At 37.9% G+C, this 14612-nt stretch overlaps 1 protein-coding gene across 1 annotated transcript in view; it reads left to right on the top strand.

Moving 5' to 3' along the window:
• The window catches only part of REEP3 (receptor accessory protein 3), a 99430-nt gene that overhangs the window by 42995 nt on the left and 41823 nt on the right, over window positions 1-14612 (top strand). Inside the window, exon 2 of the mRNA XM_019953732.2 lies at window positions 5916-5988. Within this exon, the coding sequence (XP_019809291.2) occupies window positions 5916-5988 (73 nt within the window). The remainder of the gene's footprint in view (window positions 1-5915; window positions 5989-14612) is intronic.

The raw sequence follows: 14612 nt of genomic DNA on the forward strand, positions 1-14612 counted from the left end.
TGCTAACAAATTCTAAAATTCACAATAAAAGTAATTTAGAAGTCTCTGGAAGAGGGTGGGATCTTGATGGGAAAAAGTTAATTAAGCCGGTGTTGGGGGGGGAAATAGAAGAAAGAAAGGAGAGGAGGGAGGGGAGGATAAGGAGGAAAGGAGACATGCAGGCAGGAAGCACACACTCCAGGACTGAAGTGAAATACAAGAGGCATATTGAGGAAACCATGTTAGAACAGGTGGTTTATATAAGGCAGTGGTTTTCCAAATGACGTTCTGATGAGTCCCCACATGGGCCGTTTGGCAAGCAGGTGAAGAGGCCAGCTACTACAGTCTTTAAGCAGGGCAGGACAGCAGGTGTGTTAGGAAGACTGCTCTACAGTGGAGCCAGAAGCTGTGTTGGGAAAACCATTGAGTAAGTCAGATGAGATGGCACAAGCCCAAATGTATCGCTGGCCACTGGTATATAAATAAAAGAGGATGGAGGCATGGGTGCTCCCGAGGAGAAAGCTGAGTTACAGACTGAATGCGTGATACAGCAGGGGAAGGAGAAGAAGACTCAAACACTGATGGTGATGGAGAGGTTCATGTTGAATTAAATCCAGCTACTAAGTACTAGGTTGTATGAGAATATGGAAGATAATATGTTGATTGTGTCCCAATTGTAAAAGGAAATACAGAGTAGACTGAAATGATTAACTTGAATATGTAAACTTTATCTGCAGTGGCTGACAGTGGGGTTATACCTTAGGTTGGCAGTGAGGATGAACACAGAGCAGACCTGAGAGCAGTGTTCTCGTTTACACCTCAGGTGCTAAGTCAACTGATTTAGAAACCACTAAGCTGGAAAGCCTCTGTGCCTTGTAAGGTGCCCGTGTTAAACTGAAACGCCCTAGGCTCTGTGGCACAGCTAAAAGTCTCATAGCCAGAGTCTGGGAATTGGCTTCTGGTGAGGTAGCATTCACAGGGTAGTAGTATTAGATAACGGAGAGTATTAATGATGAGGCTTTCGGTCGGTGAGGATAAAATCCCGAGCAGGAGAAGACTTGTTGTTCCTCAGACCTGGTGACATGAGCCGCGAACACGTGGTTCAGCTTTCTGAAGGATAAGTCACCAGGGATTTATAGCCCATCCCCCCTCCCTCAGATAAACTATAAATGAACTAAAAATCTCTCTTTCTTTCTCTATATCTCTCATATAAAGATATATTCACTTGCTCTCAGTCTAAGAACGCATATTTAAATGGAAACACTTATTTGAAAGTCCTTAAATTAGTGTTACGGGCTGAATGGTGTCCCTCTCCCAAAACTTGTATGTTGAAGTCTTAACCTGCAATATCTCAGAATGTGACTGTATTTGGAGATAAGATCTTTAAAGAGGCAAATAAGCTAAAATGAGGTATTCAGAATGGGCCGTAATCCAATATGACTGGTATTCTTACAAGAAAAAAAGATTAGGACACACACACAAGGTATGAGGACACAGTGAGAATGTGACCACCTGCAATCCACAGAGAAAGACCTCAGGAAAAAACTAAACTAGCCCACACCTTGATCTTGGACTTCCAGCCATCAGAACTATGAGACAATAAACAGCTGTAGTTTTAACCATCCAGTTTGTGCTATTTTGTTATGGCAGCCCTGGCAAACATAATACATTATGTATTTGAGCAAACTTCATAAACAAAATCAAAAGATAATAACCTAGAAAGATATGGGCTAACATACAAAACACACAAGGGCCTTGAATCACCTACACTCCAGTAACAATGAGCACACTTAGCACTCAGATCTTAAATACCAGACAGTCTTAAATACCACTCACTGTCCAATAAAGGAAACCAAGGCTCCATGGAGAAGTGGCTGATTCTAGGAATGCAACAGGAATTATTACATGGCATGAGCCAGGTCCATTTTATAGTGCCAGAAAGTAATTAGTAATTGCTTAAAAAAAAAAAGTCCCTCCCGATTATAGAGGTACAAAGGGACACAGGAACTAACTGAAAGATTTCCCAATGTTCAGAGCTTTTGAGTAACAAATAGATTAAAACCTAAAAAGTATAAAATAAACATACAAGTACATATTGATGTAAATAAATTATTGAATAAATGGCTGGGGGATAATAGACAAGTCTCCCATGCAGAAGAATTCCAAATAATTTATATAGCTACTCCACCCTCAAGGAGGTAGAGGTCAACTCCTCACTCAACGTGGCCTGTGCATAGTGACTTCCTTCCCAAGACTACACCATGGAAAGCAAGGTAGGGCAGGGAGTAACCTTACAATGGCGAATCGAACAGGCACCACTTCAGCCTGGTGTTCAGGGTTGACAAAACAGTGATAAGTCATACTAATAGTATGTGCCCTTAATATAATATGATGTGATAGAACTGTGCTTCTGTGATTTTCCTCACCAAAACCCATACAGTCTCTAATCATGAGAAAAACATCAGACAAATGCCTGTCGAGCAGTTTCCTACAGTGTTCAGTTCATGTCCGACTCTTTGCGACCCCACGAACTGCAGCACGCCGGGCCTCCCTGTCCATCACCAACTCCCGGAGTTCACCCAGACTCATGTCCATCGAGTCAGTGATGCCATCCAACCATCTCATCCTCTGTCGTCCCCTTCTCCTCCTGCCCCCAATCCCTCCCAGCATCAGGGTCTTTTACAATGAGTCAGCTCTTCCATCAGAGTACATCAAAGTATTGGCGTTTCAGCTTCAACATCAGTCCTTCAAGTGAATATTCAGGATTGATTTCCTTCAGGATGGACTGGTTGGATCTCCCTGCAGTCCAAGGGACTCTCAAGAGTCTTCTCCAACATCACAGTTCAAAAGCATCAATTTTTGGAGCTCAGCTTTCTTTATAGTCCAGCACTCACATTCATACATGAAAAACCATAGCCTTGACTACTTTGTTGGCAAAGTTGTATCTCTGCTTTTGAATATGCTGTCTAGGTTGGTCATAACTTTCCTTCCAAGAAGTAAGCATCTTTTAATTTCATGGCTGCAATCACCATCTGCAGTGGTTTTGGAACCCCCCAAAAATAAAGTCTGCCACTGTTTCCACTGTTTCCCCAATCTATTTGCCGTGAAGTGATGGGACTGGATGCCGTGATCTTAGTTTTCTGAATGTTGAGCTTTAAGCCAACTTTTTCACTCTCCACTTTCACTTTCATCAAGAGGCTCTTTAGTTCTTCTTCACTTTCTGCCATAAGGCTGGAGTCATCTGCATATCTGAGGTTATTGATATTTCTACGGGCAATCTTGATTCCAGCTTGTGCTTCATCCAGTCCAGCATTTTGCATGATGTACTCCGCATGTAAGTTAAATAAGCAGGGTGACAATATACAGCCTTGACGTACTCCTTTTCCTATTTGGAACCAGTCTGTTGTTCCATGTCCAGTTCTAACTTGCTTCCTGACCTGCATACAGATTTCTCAAGAAGCAGGTCAGGTGGTCTGGTATTCCTGCAGTGTAATTGATCTGTATTCCTCAAAACTGTCCAGATCATTTCCCAAGGAGTCTGAGAAATTGTTACAGCCAAGAGTCCTAAGGAGGGAAGACAACTAACTATAAATATGCTATCTTTAATGGGATCCTGGGACAGAAAAAGGATGCTAGGTAAAAACTGTAAGAAATCTGAATAAAGTATGGACTTTGTGAAAGTCATTCAGTCATGTCCGACTCTTTGCAACACAATGGACTGTAGTCCATGGACAGACTCCTCTGTCCATGAAATTCTCCGGGCAAGAGTACTGGAGTGGGTTGCCATGCCCTTCTCCAGGGGATCTTCCCAACCCAGGGATCAAACCCAGGTCTCCCACATTGCAGGCAGATTCTTTACCATCTGAGCCACCAGGGAAGCCTGAACTTTAATTAATAATATAGTTTAAATTATTTATTAATTATGACAAATATACCATACTCTGATACAAGGTAGTAGTAATAGGACTAACTAAGTGTAGGCTATTGGGAACTATCTGTACTATCTTCTCAACTTTTCTGTAAAAATAAAACTATTCTAAAACTCTTTTTAAAAATAAACCAAAAGGAAAGTAGACAACAGAATTTCATACACTTCATGTATCAGAAAACCAGTGAACACGGGAAAAAACTCATACTTTAACTATTAAAACATATGAGATGATTATGTATCTCTTATTTAGCTGGCAAACTTTTTTAAAAAATCAAGATACACACGATTGGCAATGTGTAGGAATGTAAAATAGAACTCCTTCTCTGCAGTGCATATTTGGTAATAGGCAAAAATGTCTATACTCTTTGAAGCAGCAACATCACAACCAAGAAGTGAATATCAGTGTGCACAGAAATTTTTTTTTTATTATGTGCAGTAGTGCAAAGACATCTGGTACAAGCTGCTCAAGCTAATATGGGAAGCACTTCCTCTTAAGTTTTCACACCCAACCTGGGAACTTCTTGGAAAAAAAATTTTTAATGACTGGTCAACCTGTGATCCAAGGATAAGAAAAATGGGCTAAAAATATTAGCTATTTATTGACATAGGATAGGAAAGTGGACTGAAGTTCCCTTATGTCCAAGACTTTCTCCTATAATCAACATCCTGGGGCTGATCAAACTAAGACCGCTACTTCCCCTCAGGGACAATCCCTGCTGGGACCAATCTGCCCTTGTTATCAGGGCCAATTTGAGCACTATCTGGTCTAAATTTTGGCTATGAAACTATGACCACAGAAAAATATGATTTTTGACAGTGTGGTCACAATATACTTTAGACTCCAGAGAAAGTTTGAAGAAAATTCCTTTTTAGAATTCTTGCCCTGAGAAAATAACTCCTCCTGTCCCTTAAGAAAGGCTTCCCAGATGGCACTAGGGGTAATGAATTTGCCTGCCAGTGCAGGAGACATAGTAGACACTGGTTCAATCCCTAGGTTGGGAAGATTCCCTGGAGGAGGGCTGGCAACTCACTCCAGTAGCCTTGCCTGGAGAATCCCTGTGGACAGAGGAGCCTGGCAGGCTACAGTCTATGGGGTCGCAAACAGTCGGACATGACTGAGTGACTAAGTACAGCACAATAGCAGAAATCTGGAAATTAACCAAAAGCCTATACAGGACTGTTTAAATAAACCATACAAATATCACTGTGGAATGTAGTGAAGATATCAATACTGTGGACTAATATTTGAAGAGAAAAATTCCATGATATATTATGTGAAAATGCCAATGTGTACTGTGTCATGTCATTTCTGTCTCTCTCTCTCTCTCTCTCTCTATATATACACACAAACACACACATATTCCTTGGATCTGGAATTTGGTGAAATAATTTAATGCTATCTGTTCGAATTAAATCCTGTTAGTAATTGTCATTTTATAAGTGCTTTGAGTTATTTTAATATATCTTATAATAAATATATCAAGTATTGTTTCACAGCATTGTCATAATTAGAAATCAGAGTGAAGGACCACTTTTTCCATTATCACAAATTGTGTGTGTGTATGCAAACATTATGTCTGTTTTAGGTTTGCATCCCATGGATAAAAAATGGGATTTGCATAAAGTGTTGCCTGTGGTAATTTCTGACTCATAGGCTGAGGACAATTTTTATTTTACTTTCTGCAATTTTGTATGTTTTCCAAAATGTTCAGGGATCCACAGAATATTTTTTGTCAAATAAAAGATTTTTAAACGGCCATTTTTAAAATAAATCTTTTGTTCCTATAAACCTGTGTAAAATATTGAAACTATCCTTTTTGTTTTCAAAAAACATTTTTTTCCTTTGCTTTGCTGAGTGGATTTAGTTTATACAGCAAGTTTTTGTACACATTTACACTGTCGTGTGGTCTCCATGTACTATCTACTTTTCTATCAGGTGAAATTTTCATGAGCTATTAAAACCATTGTTATGTTTGATTCGTCTTCTTGCACTTTTTGCTTTTAGGTTGGTGTTTGGAATGCTTTATCCTGCATATTATTCATACAAAGCTGTGAAAACGAAAAACGTGAAGGAATATGTAAGTATAGTTTTGTGAGTGATCAGTTCTAGTTGAATGTTTCCACTGTATACAATACTAGAAAAACATTATTTTAGAAACAGCTGGAATAATGTTTTGGGTTAAAAATGGTATATAAATGTAATGAAGTTCGTCTTTTTTTAAAACTAATTTTGAATATAATTCCAAAGTGGAGTTTCAAAAATAGTTTGCTGTCAGTTGGCATTTAAACAAGTATGATTCCCAAATGAGTCATTGCATCTCTATTCAACCTCCAGTAAAATAAGAGGTTGGGAAACTGTCTGTTTTTTAGTCTTATAAATGTATAGGTTTACCTGGAATATCTCTTTGGTCCCAAAATCTTTTCCTTCCTTCATAGGCTTTTGTCATCTTCTAATTGATTAAATATATAGATACCTTACGACTACTGACAATTAGTCTTTTTTTTCTTCTTGAATCATAGTATATTATAATGACTTCCTCTTCAGTCATCAATCTTTCTTTTCTCTTTCACTTTCCTCTTCCCCATCTCTTAGCTGTTGTTTTTTTTTTTTTTTTTTACTTTCACTAATTTTTAAATGTTTATTATAATAAATTCTTCAAATGTTGTTTTATGGTACTGGCATACTTTAGTTTTTAGATACAAGCACTTTTCTTCAGTTAACAGTGCTTCTCAAGCTACTTGTGATACAGGACTACTTTGGGTTTTGTTTTGTTTTTAAATAATTTCCATTATGTCATAGACCAATACTTTTTAAAATAAATTTTAAAAATAGTCACTAGAAAAATGAAGTCAAATTCCAAAAACATACAAAATACTACCCAAACTTTTATTATTAGATGTAGTCGATCTGAAATTATTGTCAATTTTATATTTAAAGCAAAACAGTAACACTCCACAACCTTGCACTAGTCCACACACAACACTCTGCCTTATGGTGTCATATTTTAATTGGAATTCTGTTTTGAAAAATAAAAACAAGACTTGCTCTTCATTTCTAAACACCACAAAAATATAAGCTAGGAGTATACAACTTGCTACTAATTAATTGTACTGGCCAATACAACCCTCATTTGAAAAATTTATGATAGTGTGACTACATGAGATTTTTTTTTTTTCTGATTCTACTTTATTGTATATTTGAAGTACAGGGTGATATGTTCCTCAGCTCCTACCTGTGAAGTATTATAAACCTAGAATAAACAACAACTGGTATATCTGAGTGTCTCTGTGTACGTATCTGTGAAGTATTCTCATTCCCCTCCCAAATGTACAACGTTTTTGTTGGGAAAAAATTACAAACTGAAAATGAAGTTCTAATGAGGACCTTGTCAGCAGGGTAGCACGCAAATGCCATCCCCTAAATAAAAGATAAGAATATAGCAAAAGGAAATATAAAAGTATGTATGTGTTAGTCGCTCAGTTGTGTCCAACTCTTTGCGACCCCACAGACTGTAGCCCACCAGGCTCTTCTGTCCATGGAATTCTCCAGGCGAGAATACTGGAGTGAGTTGCCGCTTCCTTCTCCAGGGGATGTTCCCAACCCAGAGATTGAACCCAGGTGGATTCAATCCAACTGCATTGCAGGTGGATTCTTTACCATCTGAGCTACTAAGGAAACCCATAAAAGTATAACAAATTACAATGAAGAGAGGCCCTTCATGTGTAAATTAATGATAGAAGAGCAGGAAAAACAGTATTATTCAGGGATTGACCTAAGAACCATTATGACAGTATTACTACATTTCTTACTAAGTATCAATTTAATTTTGTTAATGTTTTTAAGGACTTAAAAACATAGATTTGTGTTTTATTCCCTTAATACAACACTCAAAATTTTACTACTGCATTATTCTATAAATTTGGTGTTAGTAAGAATGGTCTAATCCTCAAATTTTAGTTCTGCTTCATAAGTTAAAGTAATTTAACCTATGGAAGAGAATCCATTCACATTCTTATTCAAACTGTTGGAAAAACTTTAAGACTTGACATGTGCTTATATATTTATATATACACACATACCTACTGCATGCATACATATTTGATATATACTTCACATATTGCCTTGCACATCTTTTTAGAGATTAACTCATAAAACAAAGAATTATCTGTACATAATTTTGCTACAGTATTATGACTCTGGAGCAAGTGTCTTTAACCATCCCTTTGGGAATATCAGAATCATGAGTGATCGAAGGGAAACTGGGGAAGCAAAAAGGCAGGTGGCTGGAGTTTTGATAATTACATGGTAATCAAATCTGCTTCACAAATTAAGCAAGAGCTAGAGTGAAACGGAAAAACAGTCAGGCACTGAAACAAGAAAGGCAGGAATCTGCTTTTGACACAGAAGTATGATGCTACTCTGAGACCTCCTGGGGACCGAACTGTCTGCCATCAAGTCTGCTGAAGAGACTAAGCAGAGATATCATACTAGAAAAATAGCATCTTAACGTTTACGTAATTTCTACCAATTTCAAAATACTTCTGTGTATTATTATTTCCAGTTGCTACTACAACAGCTGCCACACATTTACTGGCTTAAACCAAAGCAAATGTTTCTTTTCCAGTCTCAGAAGTCAGAAATCTGAAATGGATCCACAGGCCTCATTCATTTGGAAAACTCTAGGGGAAAATCAGTTTCCTTACCTTTGCTAGCTTCTACAGGTGGCCCACACTCCTTGGCTTACGGCTGTATTCCTCCAGCCACAAAGCCAGAAACATTGGACTGAGACCTCCTCAAGCTGCTATCTCTCTAGTTCTCCTGAGATAAAAGAAGGTTCTGAAGTCCTCTTCCCCTAATAAAGACTCTCGTGACTACATTGGACTCACCTGAGTAATCCAGGCTCCTTGCCCCATCTGAGGGTCGGCTGATTAGCCACCTGAATTCCATGTGCAGCCTGATTTCTCCTCTAACACTCAACCTGATGTATTCACAGGTTCCAGGGATTAAGACAGGGCCATCTTTGGAGGAGGGAGACATTATTCTTCTGCCTAATACAGTATCTCAGTGGCCCTCACTCCAATTCCATAAAGTAGTAAGGAATATTGGACTATTACAGGCTCAGTGAAGTGAATTAACTTGCCCAGGGTCACATGGAGAAGGCAATGGCACCCCACTCCAGTACTCTTGCCTGGAAAATCCCATGGATGGAGGAGCCTGGTGGACTGCAGTCCATGGGGTCGCTAAGAGTCAGACATGACTGAGCGACTTCACTTTCACTTTTCACTTTCATGCATTGGAGAAGGAAATGGCAACCCAGTCCAGTGTTCTTGCCTGGAGAATCCCAGGGATGGGGGAGCCTGGTGGGCTGCCGTCTATGGGGTTGCACAGAGTCGGACACGACTGAAGCGATTTAGCAGCAGGATCACATGAATCATTAAGGCAGGAAAGGTATCAGATTAGAAAATAAATGAGGATTTTTCTTGCTTGAAAAGCAAAAAAGTTGAAACAGCTTTCACCACCAACCAGCGAATATGCCTGTGATTAATTCCAAGGTGGATCTTCTGAGACCCCAGTTATATGGATATTTTCTAAGTGAAATAGCTTAACCAGTACAAGGGCAGGACCCATAAACATCTAAACCAACTGTAAGATGATTAAAGATAAAATGAGAAGTTTTTGAAAGTTCTGTATGGTCTTGGCAGTTCTTTAAATATTTCCAGCATAATTTTATTTGTGATAAAAATTTTGAGTATCATTTTCTTAGTGAGCCTCACCTAAACTTAAGTCATCCGATTTTACCCCTGGTTTATAGCAATTTTATCAAAACTCTGTTCTCACAAAGTTTTCTTGTAATCCCATCCAAATTTGTTTTTTATCTGGTAGTTTCTTAATAAAAGTAACTTTCTTAAAATTTCCCTGTTATATTCTTAATAGCCTTTTATACTATCTGTACTATATTTTTTGTATATATTTGTGTTTATTTCCCCCACCAGATAAGCTCCAAAGAGAGTTTTGTTGTTTTGTTAATTGCTATATTTCTATACCTAGAACAGTACATGTTACATAGTAGGTACTCAATATTTTTTAATGAGTAAAGAAGGAAGAAGAGTTGACTTCTAAGTATATAACAAATATTAAATGGTACTTACAAGAACATGTCCCTTTCTTCAGTGGATGGGTCTAGTTTCTCAGCTTTGATTCTGCTTGTTAAGGAGTACACAGACCAGTCTGACTTATCCCTAAGTCCAGTTATTCTGTGATGTTTGGTTAATACCTAAATTCTACTGATATCTACTTCAAAATTATTCTCAGAAAGCAAACATTTTTGGTTAATTTACTTCTTCCCACCCTAACTGCTACCATTGTCTTTAAGCCTGCAAACATTGTAGATTGCACCTGATCAAACAGATGCTGTATTCAAATCAAAACAAATGGAAAGTGCTGTGTATTTTGGCAACCTTCCTTTCTTCCTTTGCCTATTTTTAAAATGGAGCTTTCCTAGGATACAATTTCCTGCATAGTGTGGCAGCTATGGCCTACTTAAAGTCTTGCAGTCTTGCAGTAATTGAAATGTAAACTTACTGAAGAATTAGTATGGTTTTGCAATTTTTTTTAAGCCTAGACCGTCTCACGACTTGAAAATAGAGTGTTTACTTCCAAGTTGTGTATAATTGCTGTAGCTTTTCTAGGAAACCAGTGTTCTTATTCTAAGAATGTTGGGGAAAGTGGCAATGAAAAGACTGGGTAGCAGTAGTTAGAAATCACAGACATTTGGTCCTGAGATTTACTGTGAGCAAGAACAAAGAACAGGGAAGACTCTGGGAGATTACTTTCTGAAAGGCCCTCCAAAACCTTGTTGACTTAGTTTTTGAAAGTGACCTAATTTTTGACTGAATATTTGGGTGATATGAAGCTGAACAAATATGCCACATGCTTGTCATTTGGTAAAATCTTAAATTGTCTACTAGTTTTGTCTGTTAGAAATTTGTCTACCAGTTATAAAGGGGAAAAATGTAATAAAGAAACTTTGTTGTCAAACGTGTTCCCTAGGCATCTTTTCATATTTTGGATTAAAAACACTCATTTGATTGAAGGGTTTTAATAATTTGAGAAGTATGAAAATTTAATGAATTAAAGGGATTTTTAAAAATTTTATCTATGTTTAATTGAAGGATAATTGCTTTAAAATATTGTGTTGGTTTCTGCAATGCCTCAAAAAGGGGGATTTTTTTTTTATTTTTTGAAAATTAGTTTTGTCAGGCTGCATTCCTGTTTATTTTTTATTCTGATCTACTTTTAATTACTTTTTGTTTTTATCAAAGCTTTACTTATTTATAATTTTAAAATCAAACAGTTGTCCAAGGCTTATTATGTAAAACAACAGTTCCCCACCTTCCTCATCTCTAACTTTCGAGGAAACTGCTTACAGTTCTTTTATCCAAATCCGTTAGTATTTATTTATACATCTAAATACATGCTTGTATTGCTGTTTCTTAATTTTTCAGATGTATCTCATCAGTTGACTTCCTTCTGTTAAAGATGATTTGTTAGTTACCCAATGTCAGTATTTACTTGCATAATTTCCCTATGGCCTTCCAGTATCATTAGAATGTAATTGGAGTTGGATCAGTATTCAGTGTTTGCACTGTTGAGGCTAAATTAGCAAAAAGCAATAGAGTCTAGAGATAAAGAACTAGGCTGCTTGGCTTATCACCTTGGCCCTGTGCCTTACTAGCTGTATCTTTGAACGGGTTATTCTTTGCCTCACTTTCCTGATCTGGGAGAAAAGCACTGTAGTAGTACTTGCCTCCACAGGTGGTTGTGAGGATTATGTGAGTTAATGCAACAAAGCATTTAAATCAGCACCTATTATATAAGCTTTTTCAGCATGGAAACACCATTTGCATCTGATGTCTACAGTATCCTGCCATGACCATTCTTTTTCTTCACAGTTATTTGTGATTCGTCATCTTGTTTTTCTGTTTTGTTTTGTTTGCTTATTTGGCATTCTCTGTTCTCTTTGCTTATTTAGACCCAAACTCTGTGACAGATGTGTGAATTTCCTCTCAGTGCATTCTCATCCATTAGATATTCCAGACTGACTCTTAGATCCTCAGGTTTCTTAATCTCTCCTGTTTTCCTCTTTCTTCTTTTACTTCCTCATTTTGATGGATGCCTTTCTTCCCAAGAAGGCTTTTTTTTTTTTTTGGAGATGAAAGTAGGCTGAAAGTATTTTCCTTCAGAATTTTGTCTTTTAACTTCTTTAAGGATTTTCTCTACTTCATTTTCACTAATTGTTTTATCTGGGGTTCCTTTTGTTCAGTTAGAAAGCCACTTGGACTGGTTCTCTAATTTTCTGATCTTTTTTCTTCTCTTTCCCAACTCTTTTTTTTTTTGGCTGTATTTTATGATAGAGTTCCTCAATTTTATCTTCTCTTCTGTGTTTAATTTCCAAGGGCTTCTTTTATTCTCTGAACGTCCCTTTTTCGATAGCCTCCTATTCCTACTTTGTTTAAAATAGTTTCCCTTTCATCTGAGGATATGAATGATAGCTCTTTAGACATGTTCTTTCTACATTTCAGTCTCTGTTTTTCATGTGTGATTTTTCTCAAAAGTTAGGTGATCCTCAGTTCTCTACTCATATTTGAATATTATAATGAAAAGCTGATTCAAAGTCCTGAACCCCTGCAGAGGCTTGCTGACTGTGATCTTCACTACAAGGTGATTTAACCAGGCATTTTATTTGTTCCTAGGACTGCCATAAGGAAGTACCACAAACTGAGTGCCTTAAAACAATAGAATTTTATTGCCTCGCTCTTCTGGGGCCGAGATATGGGCAGGGCCACTTTCCCTCTGAAACCTGTTGACGGGAATCCTTTCTTGCCTGTTCCTAGCTTCCAGTAGTTGGCAGGAAGCAGTCCTTGCAATGGTTGGCAGGAAGCAGTCCTTGGTGATTCTTGCCTTGCAGGGGCAGCACTTCAGTCTCTGCCTCTGTTATCCCATGATGTTCTCCCTCATGTGTCTTTGTCTCTGAGTCTCTTTTTTTTCTTCTTTTCAAGACACTAGTCACATTGGATTAAGGGCTCACCATACCCCAAGATGACCTCATCCTAGCTAATTATATCTTCAGTGACCCTGTTTCCAAGTGGGGTCACATTCTGAGGGTTAGAACTTTGCAGTACTCTTGCCAGACTACTGTTAACAGAATGCCACACAATGACTAGCTTAGGCCACGTAAAGTTATTTCTCACAGTTCTGTAGGCTGCAAGTTCAAGATGAAGGTGCCATCAGGGTTGGGTTTGGGGGAGGCCTCTTTGTAGCTTACAGACATTCTATCTGTGTCCTCATATGACCTTTTCTCTCTGCATGCAGGGAGAGAGATTTCCTGGGGTCTCTTACTCTTCTTATGAAGTGGGGACCCATCTATTGAAATGGAGCCCCATCCTTTGAAGTGGGGCCTCCTCCTTATGACCTTGTTAATCTTCATCACCTCCTTAAAGTTTCTATCTCCAAATACCATTACTCTGGGGGTTAGTTAGCACTTCAGCATGCAAATTTTAGGGGAACACGGTCTGTAACAGACTTCAGCATATCTTTCTGGGGGACACATCTTAACCCATCACAGTCATTTCCTCAGAAAATTATCAGTGTCTATATCTTCAGGTGTTTTCTTTTGTGCAGGGCAGATTGTTCAGAGAAGACTCTTCCATTCTGAAAGGCACTTGGTTGCTGGCATTCTGGTGGGAAAACAAGGATTGGGGCCCTCAAATACTCAATTTATTATCTGTTACTTAATCCCTGTTGGCCCTACTCAACTGCGCCAGAGATTTGCAAATCCAACAATCGCTCTTTCCAGAGAATAAGCCTCGGGGAGTGAGGGGTGTCACCAGACCGCTAGAGTGGGAGGCCATCCAAGGATCTACCCGCTCCTCACAGTATCCCTACAGCCATCCTCCATTTGTCCTTTTTTGGCCAAGAATTGTGTTACCAATTTTTGAACCTTTTGGAAGCTCTTCAGTGTAAACTTGGGTTGCTTCTCAACTTTTCCCACCGTCCACTTACTCTTCAGTTTTCTCAGCTCTTCTGGGTCAGTTACTACTCATCCATTTCTTTCCTGGGTCCAAAAACATTGATGCTCTCTTCTATATTCTTCCTGACTTAAGTCTTTCTGAAAAATCACTTTACTGTTATTTTAATGAGATTTGTAGTGGGGATACAATTAAATGTGTGTGTTCTGGGATCGCAAAGAGTTGGACACAACTGAGTGACTAAGCACACACACATTCATTCTACTATATTTACCCATAGTTCCAAATTAACTTTATGAGTGGGATACTTGTGGCTGATTTATATTGTCATATCAGATAATACTTGTTTTACCGTTAACATTGGTTTTTAAAATGTGTTCACATAGGAGATAGGTTTGAAGTAGTAATACATATTATTTTTTTCAATCCTTAACAATTTTAAAATTTAATTTTAGCTGTCATGCAATGAATACACATGTATCTTGTCTTGAGTAAGAGTTGTTCACAGATCAAGTTGTGATAAAATCAGTTTCTGTTTGGGACAGTTAAGAAGAATCACTTGGGATAGTTCATTATTTTTTAAATATTTATTTATATTTTTTATTTCAGCTGTTTGGCTATGCATTTTAATATTCTACCATTTACCTTTTTTAATGTAAATTAATTTTTTTTA

The sequence above is a fragment of the Bos indicus genome, chromosome 28 (genome assembly GCF_029378745.1).
Source record: "Bos indicus isolate NIAB-ARS_2022 breed Sahiwal x Tharparkar chromosome 28, NIAB-ARS_B.indTharparkar_mat_pri_1.0, whole genome shotgun sequence".
Taxonomy (NCBI): Eukaryota; Metazoa; Chordata; class Mammalia; order Artiodactyla; family Bovidae; genus Bos; species Bos indicus.